We start from the raw sequence: 17,252 nt of genomic DNA, 5'->3' as shown, positions 1-17,252 counted from the left end.
AGGGCGTGTGAACATTAAGAAGCTTACGATCGTTTAATAAACCGGTCATGTTTGATTTGGAGATAGAGGCGGCGTTGAGGGAAGAGGACGGGGAAATTTCACTGCCTTTGGTACCAATTTCTTTCTGTTCCCTGTCTACGGCTGCCATTCCACGCCGGGCTGGTGAGCGCTCTGAAGCGGAACAATCAGCGTCCACAAATATGGCGTTTGTGACCGTGTGGTTTTTAGAGAAGCCTGGAACTGAGTTAACGCCTGTTGAAAACTGCCTCCGAGCGGTCCTGGAGTTAGTCCGAAGGCGCCAAAACTCGAATGTGCTGAAAGTACACAGTTTTCCCGTCATTTTGATACTAAATATGCCATGGTTTCTTCGATGTTCGCTTAGCAAGAGATAGTAGAGGAAATAGTAAAAGAAAAGGTAAGGTTTATTTGTCGTTTCTATCGTATTTTTGGCTAGGATAGTTTTTTAAGTTTCTCTACTTATCCGAGAATTTGTGCTACGAACCGAAACTTCAAAGCCTTGACAAAAGCTCTATGATTTTTGTTTTCCTAATTTTGCCTTCTTTCCTTAGTTTTTTATGAGTTAATTTCTAGGATGCCGCACACAAAGAACACGCGCTTTAACTTGGCTCAATTCATGAAAGCTCGCAAGGTTGCAAGGGAGAAAGCTGTTGATGAAAATCGCAAGTTATCGGCAGAGTACAAAAAAGTCCAGCGAGCCCAAGAAAAGGTGAGATAAATTTGTCCAGTATTAATGTTTTGGGAAGATTTTTATTTTCAATATCAAGCCACATCTTCACTTCTCCTTCCAGGAGTGCTGTCGCTGGAATTTGTGACATTTTAGCTCGTTTCAAAGAGCTTTGGCCCACACGGTTTTTTTCAAAAATTGAAGTGAGAGCTGTTTTTACTTCTTCTTCAAACAAAATGAAATTATCGACTTCATCACGTAAAGGACGAAGAGCCACAATAGCATTCAAAATGCTATTTTCAGCCGCCATTTTGAAAACTGCTATGTACTTTTATTCGCATTTCCGCTGTACAATCTCAAACAACAGCGGGCGACAAAGTTCCACTTCACGGCACGCGCCAGCCCGGCGTGTTCAAATCAAAGATGGCGGTCATAATTTTGGCTAAGAAAATATTGAGCACTCGGTTGCTAATTTACGCCTGCCCTGCAGGCTAATTTTCCTTGGTGGAGAAAATTGACCCTGCCTTTTTAGTGTTCATTCTTTTGGTAATGGTGAGATGTTTCGCATCTGATTAGATGTTTTCTAGTGCATGTAATAATACTGTCTTGTAAAGCCACGAAAATTGGCTCATAACTGCTGAGTTACGAGTGCTTCTGGTTATTCATAATGAAATTATTTTTGATAAGATGTTAATGAGAATTAGCTTGCTTGGAAAAGCGTATTTACTCATCCATGTGATGTATTTGAGAAGGCGTGTTACCCTAAAACATGTCACAGATAATCCAAAGTGGTTCTGGAATACTGCTTAAGAATCTTTTCCCAAGCAAGAATTCTGATAAATCACCTCTCCTGTCTTCCCAAGTTGACTGTGAGACGGTAACCGGCGAGTTTGAAATAGCTAACGCCTTAAACTTCTTATTCGTCACTTAGCTTTTAATCAAGTAACTGGGTAGCCATTCGAAACCTTTGTATTCTAGCTATCTTTTATCTTTTAACACATTGCATGAAATGTTTTTTCCTTCTCTTTTCGAGTTTGACACGGGAGATGAACGCGAAAAAGAAAGAAAGTGGAAACTCCGCGTTAACTTACCTACTGCAAATACCTCTGAAACGCCGTGAATGTGTCTTCCAATTATGTCTGTGCTTTTATTCTTAATAGAGACATGAGACACCTTTTTCCTCTTTTCTGTTAATTCGTCGACCGATCTGAACTTAACTCAGTCCCATCACTGTATCTTTTCCAAAATTTAAAATTTACCACATGGTTAAAAAATAATCCTTAAAGCAAGGGAGTGGATTCTATATTTGAAGATTTCAAATCTGTAGATCCCATATCACCAGAGCAAAGTTATTGTGAAATTGGTCACTTCAAACGTTTCTATAGATAAGTTACAATGGCTGAATTCCACTTTAGATCAGTTTTGCGTTGGGTACGAAAAGGCATTTGCCGCGAGAACGTTTACTTACTCCGGTAAAGTAAAACTTAGTTTTAGTAACATACATGTAGTTTTCTGGCCGAACTGCCTCAATTCTGCCACAATTCAGCACTATAACATGCGTCGCACTGTTCGTTGCTATTGGATTTTTACTTGGTGAGTATGCCTGTAACACTTAATGAAAAACATTGATTTTCTGTTTTGTTTGATTTTTAAATCAAACATCCAGCGGTGATCACAAACCCAGGAAATCAGACATTTAGGAAGAAACCTGGAGAAGAGGTCAGCTTTTCTTGTTATAAAGACGGTTACCCAACACCAACAGTTACCTGGACAAAGGACGATGTCGACATGAATTGGAATTCTGAAGATAATCCCAGTAAAGTGATTTTTCAAGTAAAAGAGTCCAGCCCTGGTTGGTATCGCTGCAAAGTCGAAAATGAATTAAACATGGTTTTCAAATGGTTTCGCCTTAGTTAGTAGATTTGATCCAATGTTATGAAACGTAGCGATTTTGAAATGCGTCTTGCGTTTCGTTTTGATAATGTTATAGAGACTATGAAATAAACGAATAATTGAAAGTAAGTAATTCACATACGCGCGTAGGTGTCTGTAGATGTTACGCATGTTAATTTTTGAATTTTTTTCTTCCTAAAGTTGTATCTGACGATAAATTCCTCGTAAAGTTAACCGTCACTAACAGAGATTGCAGCGATAATCTTCAAGAAACCCTTAAGCAACTACAGTCCAAAGTAAGTAAAAGAAATGAGGGCGATTTACAACAACCACGATTAACAACAACCACGATTTACCACGACCCACAGGCAATACCAATGGGTCGACTGTGGAATAAATTGATTGTGAACAAAATCATCTAGTTTAGATCAAGAGCTAACAAAAAAATTGCAAACCATAAATTGACTGCGACAATTTTTCTTTGCATTGCTTAACTTCACACGCCGTAAATGCTTAAAAAAACGTACCTCCTCTATTTAGCTACGGCCATAGAATGTCTATTTTACATAAGTTAAAACAGAATTAGATTTATTTCATAGCTTACTTATCTGCTGAACTAATTGGCCAATGGCCGCTTTCTTCACTCGCTTCCCGGAGGTAACACAATCTTTTCGGCCCATTCAGGTGAAAACTTTTCCGTTTGGAAACTTTCAAATCATCCACTTTTCCATTGAAGAACATGGACAAATACGCATAGTTCACTCTTTTTAATCATTTACAAGATCATGCAGGCATGCATGTTCACGAAGTTGTAGAGCATGTTATTGTTATTTTATAACAGAGATTGCTATTGTCTTTTGGTTGTTGTCAAACAAAAATAATAACTAGATGTTTAAGTTATTTTTTGAGTGCGTCTTTACTAAAACAATTTTTTTACTTACTTAGGTTTGCCTGATATGTAATTATCATAACCAAAGGCCGGGTATCCTTTGTACCTCTAAGTGACTTGCGTTGTTAGAGCTTATTAATCGATAGAATTTTTATCTTAATCCCTAAATAGGTAGGTGAAGTTCTTAAATTAGTGTTTCCGTCGTTGGAAGCAGTAGAAGCTACAAAGTACAAGTATGATGTTTGCTTGTTATATTATACTTCTGTAACTTTGTTATTCGTCCCAGAAGGCTATAAGAGAGTCATTTACAGCAGCTTGTACTGGGTGGATCATTGTTGAACCAGGCTTCGTCATTTTGCATATTGAATTCCCGCCATCCTGCAAAGAGCATCTGATTTCAGATGTTCCTGTTTAGAACGTTTTTATGAACCTGGGGAAAACGCTGTATACTATTAGCTGTCTTGGGTCATTCAAAGCCTTTATACAGCTTGCAAAAAGAAATTAGAAGCACTCATCAGGTCGTCAATAATTACAGCTCGCATACGAATTAAACAATTTGTTGCCGTTTCCTTGATGCTACTAGACCAATTGAAAGATTTCTCTGCATGTTAAGCCTTGGCTCCCCTGTTATCCCCAGGTGCGGCAGCATAACTGTCTATCTCTCATTGGAATTCAATCAAAATGAAGAGATAAGCAAAGTTTTGTCAGTTCTGAGCAAGGCTGTTACACCTGGAGGCAAAGGTATTAGAGACTTTGCAGTTGACTCAGGATCAATCCAAGCAGTTTATGATGATGAGATACCTTCTGATGCACTTTCTAGCACCACCAAAACAATTATTACCTCAGAAGAACCAACAGGTAAGGTGCGTAGCGAGTCGTAAGGAAAATTCTTTACTGTCACGAAAATAGTTTTGGTTTTGCAACCTTAGGTTATACGTAACCATCCTAATTATACATCAACGATCAGATGACCATGGCAGCTGTGGTAATCCATCGTCATGTTTTGATTAAGATCAGTAAAATCTTTTATGTTGTTGACTATTTCTTGTATATTGATTGACTCGTAGATTTTTTAACCCGGAAAATGTACATACACGTTTCATACTAACATTAAGAGCCTAGAAATGCGGCTCAGTAAAATTATTTCATACGTAAATTTTCCACGAACCGAAGACCAGTTATGAACAGCCCGAGGTTTATTTAAATATGGAAAAGTTCTACGCTTGTTTAGCATCATCTTCAGCAATCTTAGGTTTATGTTTGACCGTTAACTAATTTTGCAGAATATGAAAAAATCCGAGTCTGTCTTTGTGAATAAGTATACATGAATAGGTCTATGAATTTTTATTTAACAGAGATGAACATTTGTGAATGTTCTTGTAAACACGTCTTACTTGGATCCATCATCGGAGTTCTTCTTCTATTTAATATCATTCTCGTTATCCATGTGGTTTGGATTCACAAAAAAGGTAAATGATTCTTGGTTTTCCTTGAGGTGCCAACCAATTCTCCTATGTACTTTTTGTTTCGTAGCTTTGCCCTCATCTTTTATTTTTTCCTTTGATAGAAACTGCGGCAAAGCAAAGGTGAGTCTCATTGCCTTTGGGATTGATTTGTTAAGCGACCCCATCCGGTAAGACGAGGGATTACTCTCTTTAATTAGAATAAAGCATTTGTTATAGCTCACAATGATAACTGAAATTCTAAAAAGGATATTTGGATTTCCTTTTTTAGGTTCTTGCTAATGCTCTATGACTCGCAAAAAAATGAATGACACGACAAATAAGTTTCAGTAGCATTAAGAACAGCTGGCTGGAAAATTAATAATAATTTCCTTGAGTTTTACACGTTTTAATTTATTAGCATTTAATGTTGGCAGAATCTTCAATTATTCGTTTTAATCATGTATTTGTAGTTTTTGTATATGTCAAAAGTACAATTTTTCACTTGTGACAAATACAAAACACAAGTAAAAAACAGTTATAAACACTAAAAAGACTACCCTCACATTTTGTTTTATTTTAGACCATATGAAGACAGCAAAGAAGTATATGATGTAAGAAAAGTTCTGATTATATGTTGATTTTTATTTTTCCCTTTTTTATTGATTCTTTTATAAGGAACAGGTGACTTAACCTTAGAAAAAACCCTTAGCGTTAAAATATAGGCGAAGATTCGCCGACTTATAAGGCAGAATAGGTAGCAGTTTTTATGTAAGGAGTTAAAAAAAAATTGTTCCTTTCTTTTCCTTCATCTCAGAACGAAATGCCAATGAAAGATCATAAGGCCGAACGCTCAGATGCAACACAATTTATCCAGCCTCGCGCAGAATACATGGATCTCAAAGAAATAAGCACTGAACGCAATATCAAAGAAGAAAGCACTCATCAAGTGGCTGATTACGCGCCTCTCCATCCATTAACACGCTCTTGGGAGGTTCCAAGGGATCACGTGACAGTAGAAAAAATCATTGGAAAAGGTGCTTTTGGTCAGGTTGCTAAGGGAACAGCTGAGAAATTCCGAGGAAGGCCTGGTACAACTACAGTGGCTATTAAAATGCTGAAAAGTATGATCTTAAATATCTTAAAAATTGTTTATATTCTGTGAAATTTTTCGTGTACTAAAAAGTGCACGTGTGTGAGCGTGAAATGCTAACCTTGCGTAACCTATACAAAGTTAGTTATTTATAACTCATTAAATACGATTACTGAGACAAAAGTGTGTGACAAACAAATTGGAGTCACTGCATTTTGTTGGGTCTCATCAAAATTGAAAGCGTGTGTGTCAAGACTTAAATATCAATCTGCACCGCTTCCGCTGTTCTTTAAATATTTTCTTTCCTCTAACCCGAAATTTGAATGATCGAATTTTGAATGGAGTTTTGGAGGTCAAAACAAAAAGAATTGTGAAGCATCGCTTCCTACATTAAATGGAAATACAATCATAAGTGCATCGATGAATGAAGAAAGTTAATCTGTTCCTAGAAATCGTTGCCTAGCATGTGACAAAATTTCTCATTCAGGGGCACCATTTTGCCTGTGTTCGCAAACAACAAATTCAATGATCACAGAATGTCTCCCGCAAGTAGGTAGATTTCTCTACTTCCCGTTCCTTCGAGCATTTCGATTTTAATGGCGGGCTCTTGTTGAAATGAAGGTGAAAGTCATGTTTAAGTTCTTTGACATGCTGCGTTGAAATTGTATCACATAAAAGGAGCGAATTACTAGAACAAAAGTAAAGATTGTAGGTAGATTGTTAAAGCGAACGATTTTTGAACGCTCAACTTTGGAATATAAATCCCTGCAGCGATAGCATCCTTGTGAGAGAGTTCACGCAAATGTGTGCATTGAATGGCAAGCGAGTTAAAATACACGCATTCGCGTGTAAACCACTGCAAGCGTGTACTTTTCCTACTACACGTCCTTTACTTTACGAAGTTCATTCAATTAATACTCATTACTCGCGCTTGACAATCCTTTCATATTCTAAGCTGGTTTTAATATCTAGGTAACGCTACAGAATCTGACAAGAGAGATTTGATGGCGGAACTTGAAACAATGAAGCAGCTAAAACCACATCCTCACGTCATCAAACTTTTGGGATGTGTTACGGAATCTGGTGAGCTGATTCATCCAACTGTTTGCTTTATTCGTGTATGATGTAACACTTTTAAAAACTACTGGGAAACGGAGATCAAGAGGTTGTTGGGAGACTTTAATGAGGCTACTTAATGGTCCTTTTTTTTAAATGTAATTCATCAAAATTGATATCCTATTCTTCACTTTCCTTCGTAATATGACAACCGCTCTTCAGTGATAGGAATGTATTCCGATTCTTCATAGTGATTTAAGTCCCCCTCCCTTTTAAGCTTTTTACCTGACAATTTACCGTGACGTTGTTAAATGATAAGTTGTCTTACGATGTGTGTCATGTTTTATAATGCAATAGCACCTCGAGAACTTTGACTGACTTGACGGTAGACTCAATTGCAACATCACTCTCTACTTCTACTGCCGTGTTTCTTTACTTTCGAAGTTCTCCATAAACTACATCTTGTGTTCAAACGGGAATTTTCCGTTAAAGTAACGTGTTTACTTGTCACAATGAAACAGTTTTGACCAAAGGAAATGTCATATTCCAGCAAACATTCTCAATTAAACGACGTAATCCTACCAAAAGTTCACATGCAACTTAGGATGCTACTTTTAGACGATTTCTAAACAATTCTTCCGTGCTTTCACGTTTTGTACCTATCAAATTCACTCTTAGCTACCTTGAACTTCACCCCATCACGTGTCATTTCCTTGTAAAGAACCTGCATTTTATCATTTATTCCGCGCGGACGCGGTAAGTCCAGATAGACAAAAGCCAAAAAAGGAAATCCACGCCGTTATGCCCCCAAGATAGCCAAAAGAACGGAGACGGCAAAGATTTTTGGTTATAGGCTATTGGAGATAAAATAGAGTTTCTTTAGTCGGTTTACTTTCCACAGCCACATAGCGTGGAAGAATATTTCTGAGGCAGCTAGCTGTAACTGAGTAATTTCCATTTTGTCTTTGACGCAGAAAGGACGCGAGTTTCTCTGCCCGCGGAAATTTTTGAGACAATTCGGCGCTAATTATCAGTGCTAGACAGTTATCTCGCCACCAGGAATATTTGCCACCGGCGAGCTAGCCACTAAGGCAGTCTCGCCGCCACCAAGTCGCCACCAGTAAACTCGCCACCAAGGTTGCTAGCTAATTTGACAATTGATGATGGCAATAATGATATATAAAACAACGATAAATATCATTATCCTTCTGAGCTGAGGCAAATAATCAGAATTAGTGATTTTGTCTCCTTTTTACTGAAGGAACTTCGGATTTCATTGATTTCATTGTGGCTACCGTCTCATATTGGAGACGAAGCCACATATGTCGTCGGCATTAGTAAGTTAGTGATGGTACGTAACAATAGAATGCCGAATCTCACTGGATTTCGACCCGACGTTACCTATTTTTTGTTTCGGAGTATCTGAGTAGTTTGATATTTGCACTGACTTCACTTCACAGTTGAGTTATTTACTTTTAATAACGTTGTATCAAATGTCACTTTATGAGTCAAAAGATATGAAACACGAGCCGTAGGAACAGTCAAATTTCATTGCTGACTGACTTAATTCAATCATCTTATATAAACGTTGGCGACTGCCGCATCTGAAAGAACATTCTCAATAATAAGAATGCCGAACTTCACTTTATAGTTTGCCTCTGACTATCTTCGTTGTTTGACATTCTTTCTCCATATCATCTACCACAGCCGCGTTTGAATCAGCGAATTATGCCCAGTAGATCCGGAAATTAAAATTTTTCAGGATTTGCTTTGACACTACGAAAGACTTTAAAAATCTCAAAACAATTTCACAGTCTCTCCGAAGCGTAATTTTAATTACAAAAAAAATGAAACTTGTTCTTGTAGAAATATGTAAATAGGTGTGATCTACCTGTCATGGGAAGTTTGAAGAAAATCTTTCTCTTTGTAGGAAGAAAATTACATTGTCTGAATCAGCCAATATTCCCTAAATTGCTAAATTTGGAAGGCGAGCAATGATCGAAGTTTAACAGGCTGATCCTATTCAGCGGAATGGTGGAACGGTAGATTGGTGCAACGGCGGTATGGCGTGATGTCCTTAAACACGAAATGACGGAATATCTTAAAACGCGGAATGCCTCGTTGTAAAAGAATTGTGATGAAATAAGAAAACAAAAGAACAGGCAAAATCAAAAGAAGCAGTGTCTGATAATTATTGGAGCTCAGAGGATGGAGGAACCGAGAAGCTTTTAAGCTAGTCCCTCTAAATTGACATTACCTTTGTTATCATTATTATTATTGTTAATAGGATTATTTGTTACTGTTTAATTAAATGTCAATCAGTCACTATAGTCTTGAATCATCTTTAATTTCTCTTGTGGAACAAGGAACTCATATTATATATATACATACATCATATTATACAACCACTACTGGCGTTCAATACCATAAAAATTTTGCTTTATCAGTTGCCATATGTAATCTCAGACGGCCTTTTTTTTCTCCTTCCTGTTAGATCATCCACCGAGACCTCGCAGCTCGTAACGTGTTGGTCGGAGAAAATGAAACATGTAAAGTAACAGATTTTGGAATGGCTAGAAATGTGCAAGAGGAAAATATCTATGAGAGAAAGACAAAGGTAATAAGAAAGAAATAGACTTTTTTTCAGTATATGGCATGTATTCGTCATGACTGCGCTCTTCTTTGTTGTAAACCACGCAGGAGGCGGCTAGATCACGAGAGAAGTGTGGGAGAAACACGAGACGCAGTTCGCTTTCAAGGTGCTTTACAACAGAACAAGCACAGTCAAGGCTTCTCTATTTGTTTCATAATAAGTAATCCTTTAAATTCCCCACTCGTTACTTTTAATTTTCAAAACAAGCTTTATTTCCAAAGCGAACAACAGTGTGTTGGCATATCTATACCCTCATAAGTCACGTTAGAGTGGTTCATATAATCTGATTGGTTGAACAAGACTAAAGCTGTCAAAAATTACAAACCATCAAAGTTCACAAACCATTAAAGATCACAATCTGCAATAGTTTGCAAAGTGAAAAGTGAAATATTCAATGAAATCCGACCGAATTGTGGTCATGAAAGTACGTAAGTTTTTTCTCATGACAATTAGAGAACAAACTGCTTGAGGCGTGTGTTTCATGAATGAACTACAGCCGAATTTACTGGAACATGACGATTGCTCGAGTTCGAAATGACAGAATCGTAAAACTCGGCTGCCTTGACTGATGTGGCCTTCCAGTCAACGCATTGGAAAGAGTCTAGAGTAAACTCTTAGTTGTTCACTCGAAGAACGCCCGATGTAACTGTAACTGCGATGACTGGGGATCGCCATTATGACCTAACCGCGATGGACCTCAGCAGGATCGCAGTCGCTCTGACACTATCATTAGTAGTATGAATTTGAACAGTTATGCCAGTTTTGCTATATTTTACATCATTTCTGTTTCTGTTTTTTTTACCTGTGTTTGATTTTTATTACCATAAGTAAGTTTGCAAATGTAACTGAGCGTTAAAAGGTTCAAAACTGAGACCGTCCATTTCGTTTTCTCTCTGAGCACTTTCGTCTCTGCTCACGCTATAATAACGTAAATTACGTCGCTAGGCATGTTCATAATTCTTTTTTCGGCTCTTCTGTTACCACATTTGCCGACTCGCTTGTTCCGAAAATTCACTTTCAATTAACCAAAAGAAGCTAAAGAAAAGTCCCGGAAAAGATCGGACATAGCACAATCTGGCAGATGGCGTGACAGCTTTAGTTCAGCTTTATACATTGTACTCTTTTAGAGAACGCTCTTTCAACCAATGACTACGCGCGTTATATCCGGACTTTATAGAAAAAGTTTACTTCTTGACACTGTGTATGCATTTTCTCAAAAGTTCCTTTGACAAATAATGGTACGTTTGACGAAGGAGTGCATCGCGCGTTATGGGGGTCAAAGTTACCCTGCAAACTTTATTTCAGTTTTAATTTCGAAACCTATCATGTAATTTACAACAATTTTCAAAAAACAGTCCTTCTCTATGCAGTTAAGCCAAAACTGGCGTAAATAAGCACGGCCGTACATTCAGAACTTGACGTGTACAGTTTTACCTCTACTGCGAGTTCCTGTCAAGTTTAGCGGCGACGTGTCATACTTTTTAAGAATGTTATTCCATTCCATTCCGATTAAGATAGACCTTTTGGAGAACAAAATTAATAGTAATTATGCAAAGCAATACCCGTTTTGAAAAACAACAACCCTGTAGCTCTTTCAAGTGACAAAATTAGCTCTGGAGTTAACGATACATTTTTTCCTGAACGCGTTGCATCACTGAGTTATTCTAGCTGAAAACAAAACTGAACTTTCCGACTTCAACTGTGGCTTTGCGAAGCTGGGGACTCTTCTTTAGAACGGTAAATATAATTTTAAATGTCCAAAAGTGCTGTTCAAAAGAGGCTTTTATCACAGTTCAAAATCATATAACTTTCATAACAAAAAAGTACGCAATCTTTTGGTCGTAAATTTTTAGTAAACAACAATTTAAGCACGCTGAGTCGACAACGCGTTCTCGCACACGCAAGAAATTCGTTTTTCCCTTCTGAGCAAAACATTTTGTAACTATTTGAATAAAGATTTTATCTCTAAATATTTCTTGGTGGTTTTTTCGTTGTCCTTTATCCACAGTTGTTGGTTAGAACACGATTACTTGGTAAACCCGACACAGTTGCAATAAACTCTTTTCTTCGTGCACAATTTGTGTTTGTATGTCAGAGTTGCTCGCGGCTGCGCCTGGAGCAACTCTTACGCTTCTCTCGTGACCTTCAAACTTCGCACGCGAAGCATGAACTAATTATTGATTTATCCGATCGCCTTGGCTCTTGCTTTGCTTGCTATTGAAATTATCTGCGAATCGATTGACCGATCACATTTCCTGTGAAAAGAAACGCGTCCATTTTCTGTGAATTCCTCACCGATCACATTTTCGTCACAAAATTCAACCAGGCGCAAAGGCCACTGCACCCATTCTTTGATGCATTTTTAGCGTAGATGAGTTGCATCTTTACAGTACAGGCCTAGTTCTTGGAGAACGTTACTCTTCACCTTATCAACCTTTTTATATAAAATTGAGGTTACATTAAAGTGATGATGTAGCTGATAACGTGTTGCAAAGACTGCAAAAGTGCCAGTCATTTGTCAAGGCTAGCAGCCAGTGTACCCAGACGTGTAGTCGATTAACTCACTTTGCTGAAATGATGTCAGTTCTGGCAGACACTGAGTGAAATTAGCAGACAGTATCGTTTGCTGTAAGTTCAACAGTTGGGTATATAACAGTGCTTTCCCAGCTTACTTCGAGGTAGAAGTTTTGGGTGAGATAAATTTTAGTCAATGTTCAGCGTTTGTGAATTTTAAAGTTATCCAGGTGACAGAGTAGAAAAGAGTAGTGTCTTGGAAATAAATTTCCCCTCAAAAAGAATATTTTCTTCATTGAGAAAGGAGGCATGGTTAATGCACTGGCGATCCTGAATATCTTAAAAGACCGTCTCCGAGTCACATAGTCGTTCATCTTCCTTGGCCTCAAAATTCTTAACCGAATTTTTTTCTGATCAAAATTTTAAGGGTCGCCTTCCAGTAAAGTGGACAGCTTATGAGGCTCTGTTATATGGAAAATATACCACCAAAAGTGATGTGTAAGTCTTGTGAAATGAATTTTTCCTCCACTTTCTATGTTTCTAACCATAAAAATGTACTCGTGACAGTAGTTCCATAGCATCTATTGATGGTATCCCACAAGTCTTTAGTATAATCAAATTATTTATGTTGCTGAAAGTCGTAATACTTTTTAGGGACTGGAGGACAGAATGTTTTAAATGTCTGATAGTTATTGAATTTTCCGCATTATTTTATTTCCTCATAGATGGAGCTACGGAGTTGTCCTTTATGAGATTTTTACAATTGGTAATATTATTGATTAGTTTCAACGATTTACATTAGGCCACCAACAGAGAGAGTCTCATGCCCTCAATACATATGTTTTAACTGGGTTGATGTTTTATAACATTAAAGGGTGGCTGGGGTTAGTCATTGAAGGGGATCTTCCATATCACCTAAGAGGTAAGGGTTAAACTTGGGAACAGAGATTTTCTTTGTGGGTTTACTCAACGATCATTAAAATTTTGGTATTTCATTTCTTTGTGGATCATTGAATCTCAACGTTTGTCTTTTTGTCATTCAGTACCACGAAAATGAGGGGAAATTCAAATAATGCACAAGTTTTTAAATTATATGACTTACTGCTGGTGTGCATTGGTTTTCCCGAAAGAAATGCCCAGAAATAATTCACTTTAAAAGGTTACCAGTGGTTTTGTATCCACGGTTGATTTCGTGCCCGGCTGGTCAGTTTTGTACCCAGTCATTTGAGTCGTTTCGTACCCAGCTTGGTCGTTTCTCACATAAACTTAAAAAGTATGTTTTCCATGTTAAGATTGTTTGTAAGAAGTATGGTCTGTTTTTTATTGTGAATAGCAATATTACTTGCGTAAAATAAGTTTTGTTAACATGGTATCCATTTTTGAAGCGCGACCACCGGGTGTGTCCAAATTGCATTATCAATTCAGTCGATAAATTAAAAAGCTAAATATAAGGCCTGGAACCGAAAAAGGGGGGTCTGGGAGTCATAAGACAGACGCAAAGAATATTTCTATTAGAAAAATTTATAATTTTCCCTCAACCCTAATTAACATACATTACAACATAATGCTTACACTTATTTTCTTTTAGAATAACAGTAACAATGGTAGAAATAATATCTCACTTACACGAGCTGATATTGTTAGACAAGGTCACAAGTATAAAAAGTAGACTTTTCCAATAAAAATGTGACACTTACCTTGGCTAAGCAATAATGTTTCAAATATACATAATTTTCTCTGTACCTCTAATACTCGCTTAACTCTACTACCTTGTCGTACACAACAATTGACATCTGTTCACGCGCTTGCGCGGGAAGTGTTTCGAATAAAATAGGAAGAGTTAAAATCAGGCAAGAATCGATCAGTGGCTTGGGTACGAATTGAATCAAACTTAGGTACGAACCGACTCAAACTTGGGTACGAACGGATTGAAACTTGGGTACGAAACGACTGGGTACGGAAGGACCGAATACCCTTTAATAGGTGTTCTCTCTGACTAAGAGGACGCGTTCCATGTCATATATTAATTTTGATCATTTCCTCATGTTGTCGTATAAAAATCCATGCATAGCTAGAGAATTATGCTCGTGATGCAATAGTCTCCAGAGTTTCTTTATATCAGGCGGTTCACCGTATCCGCGGATGGATGGCAGGAAAATAGCCAACTTACTTCAGCAGGGATACAGAATGCCTAAACCACAACATGTGGATGATAAATTGTAAGCGGTAAAGTTTATTTGAGGCTAACACTCTAATGAGACCTGAAAATGTTATTGTGCCTATGATTCTACGACTTTAATTGAATTCATTCCTTACTCTATGGAGATATTATTTGTTTAAAATTTGAAATATATATTAGCATACGATTAGCATATCCACATTCGAGAAAATAACAAGTTAAAAAATTTTGTGTGATAACAATGAATTCATCGTGAAAACAGCCCACTTGTTTCGTTTCAATTTGATCAAATGTACTATACGTACATCAAGTACCAACCTGTGTTATATGAAACGTAGGTATGACATAATGTTGAGATGCTGGCAAGATGACCCGGCTACAAGACCAACGTTCTTTCATCTAAGAAACCAGCTCAAAGCAATGGAAACATTACATAAGGTAAACTCTTTGCATTCAGTTATCTTATGAGAGATCATTATAAAATATGTCGAGTTATTTACCTATAAAATTTTAATAACATCGAAGGGATCATGATAAACTCAGCAACTATGTGCCTGTACTCTCTATAAAGTTGCTTAAGCAGCCAACTAAGTACAACTGAAGACTTCGTTCATGGTTACCAAGCGTTTGAGCATTTAAAATAAAGTCATGCAGGAATAAAGAATTCTTGATGGACATTAGAGAAATCCTCTTATACTTTTCTTTTATCCACAGAGGCTGATCAATATGAAAATCTACGACAAGCAGTTGTATGCAAACGTTGAAGATTTGGTGGAGAAGGCGGTGACAAGTTGTCAGAATTCGAGGAGGGGAATTACTCTCCTCTCTTCGGCTAAAGTTCTTAAAAGATATAAGATCACAAGGCGATGAATTTCAAGCTAATTTTAGTGAAGTACTCACACTGTAGTGTTAGTTAGTTTTAATAATTTTGTTTTCCTTTAATCGGTTTTAGTATAAACCAGGCGTTTGCATAGCCAAAACAAAACATATTAAACAAAAATAAAAAATGAGAAAATATTGGTCAAAAATGACAGGTAGTTTTGCTCTGTCAAGGTTCATTTCAAACTGTTGACTAGGTATGTAAAGTTATATTGCATGCTTATGTATGTTTTGGTATTCGTTAATTTTATCAGAAATGTGCGTCTGAGTGACCAAGTTTTTAGAATTGGTTAAAAAAAAGAAAGCAAGGCAGGTAGAGGCTATTATAGAGGGAGATCATCCCTTTGCAGGTGGTTATCTTTATTGTCATAATCATTATTATCATTATGACTATTATTATTTTCTTTATTATCATCGTTATTAACATTAACATTTCCACTAAATCACCAATTCACTTGCCAAGCTGAAATTGGACAGTTTGCGATCATGCAGTTCAATTATCCCATCACATTTAAAGTTGTAGTTTAAATCGACCAATCACAACCATTCAACAATTTACGCCTCCTTTGTCAGTCTCTTGATGCAAATTTTCCCTTTCTTTCATAACCTGGCTATTCCTCTTTTCTCGTTAGCTGTAATTTTTATGATTAATTGGTAACGAGTGGTGATAAGCAAATCGGACTCTTGCCGCGCGGTGGTCCGATTTTGTTATCACCCACATGATTACAGACCGAATAGGACTCCACTCAGTCCTATTACCATTTCTTTTCTATATTTTTGTCATATTTTCTAATTATCGTGACTTTTTAAACTCACATTATCCTCCTACCATGCATTTAGCTTATATATTTCTTGGTTCCTTTTAGAACCTCACTGTTGATCGATACTATTAATACGTTTCAGTTTACTTAATTCCAGCTACATACTAGAAATGCTTACTGGTAATTTCGTGTACGGCCACGCAAACAAAATAAACATAGGGCTGATTTCATATGCAAATATGTCGAGTTATTTTCTTGGTGAGGCATGGATTCGGACGGTAATGACATTTTTTAGGACTTCAAAATATGTTCACAGGTGTCATGAAAGTAAGTTCATAAGAACAACTGATCGTTTAATTTAGCCTAAAAGTGTATCTTTGTTAAAACAATAAATAAAAAACGCTTGTAATGGCATCAGATTATTCGAATAACTTGGTCGTTTTGGATGGTACCTTTAAAGAAAAATTTGAGATTAACTCGAATCAGATGACTGTAAATTCCCTCTCTTTTCCGTTTGACCGGCTTGGCGACGATAGCCTCTGCCTTTGCAATCTCTGAGGAAACTGCCGGATGACTTCTGGGCGAAAAATCATCGTGCCTTGAGATACGACTGATTCTTTTGGTTTGCTGAGGGAGTTACTTTACAGCAACGAAACCTTTGTTGAAAATGTTATGGCAACAGAAACGAACACAGCTATACCTATTCTAAACCTAGATTTCCACATAGAAAATAAACACAAATGCTAAAAACTAAACATTCCGTAACGGGGGGGTTTTTTTTTGGGTCATAATCTTGACCTGAACACCACGAGGGAGAAACTGTCTTTGTCACTCTTGGACGAAATCTTCGTTTGATTCACACGGTTCTCCTTCGTAAGGCTGAACCTTACTTCCATTTCTTCTTTACTGCTTGAGTGCGATGTATCACAGTTCTCGATAGAGCTTACCAAAGGCAGGTAGACATCGCTATGGGACATGATTTCAAGAGTATTTCAAAGCTGACTGATACAAAATTACAAGAGATGTAAGATATTTGTAAGTGTCAACTGAGAGTTTTCACAGTTCTTTGCGTCATCACCGGCTAATTCGTTACCAGTCCACGGGACACTTTTAAGACAAAATATGAGCACTTTAGGGCCCGAAAAAACCGAGTTTTAAGTTTTTTGAAATTTGTCTTCTATCGGAAATGGTTTGTACATACGATGAGC

General features: G+C 37.3%; 1 protein-coding gene and 1 pseudogene across 1 annotated transcript; both read left to right on the top strand.

Moving 5' to 3' along the window:
• LOC131769689 (fibroblast growth factor receptor 2-like) overlaps positions 1-17,252 on the top strand; it is a 73,559-nt pseudogene that overhangs the window by 14,088 nt on the left and 42,219 nt on the right.
• Positions 9,562-15,274, top strand: LOC136276831 (tyrosine-protein kinase receptor Tie-1-like). The gene is made up of 6 exons (XM_066168260.1): positions 9,562-9,675; positions 12,653-12,723; positions 12,951-12,991; positions 14,348-14,444; positions 14,743-14,842; positions 15,119-15,274. Exons 1-6 carry the CDS (start codon positions 9,628-9,630, stop codon positions 15,272-15,274), a joined length of 513 nt encoding a protein of 170 aa, XP_066024357.1. The 5' UTR covers positions 9,562-9,627.

This window comes from Pocillopora verrucosa, chromosome 6 (genome assembly GCF_036669915.1).
Source record: "Pocillopora verrucosa isolate sample1 chromosome 6, ASM3666991v2, whole genome shotgun sequence".
In the NCBI taxonomy this organism is placed as follows: domain Eukaryota; kingdom Metazoa; phylum Cnidaria; class Anthozoa; order Scleractinia; family Pocilloporidae; genus Pocillopora; species Pocillopora verrucosa.
This window is presented reverse-complemented; position numbering and strand designations above follow the sequence as displayed.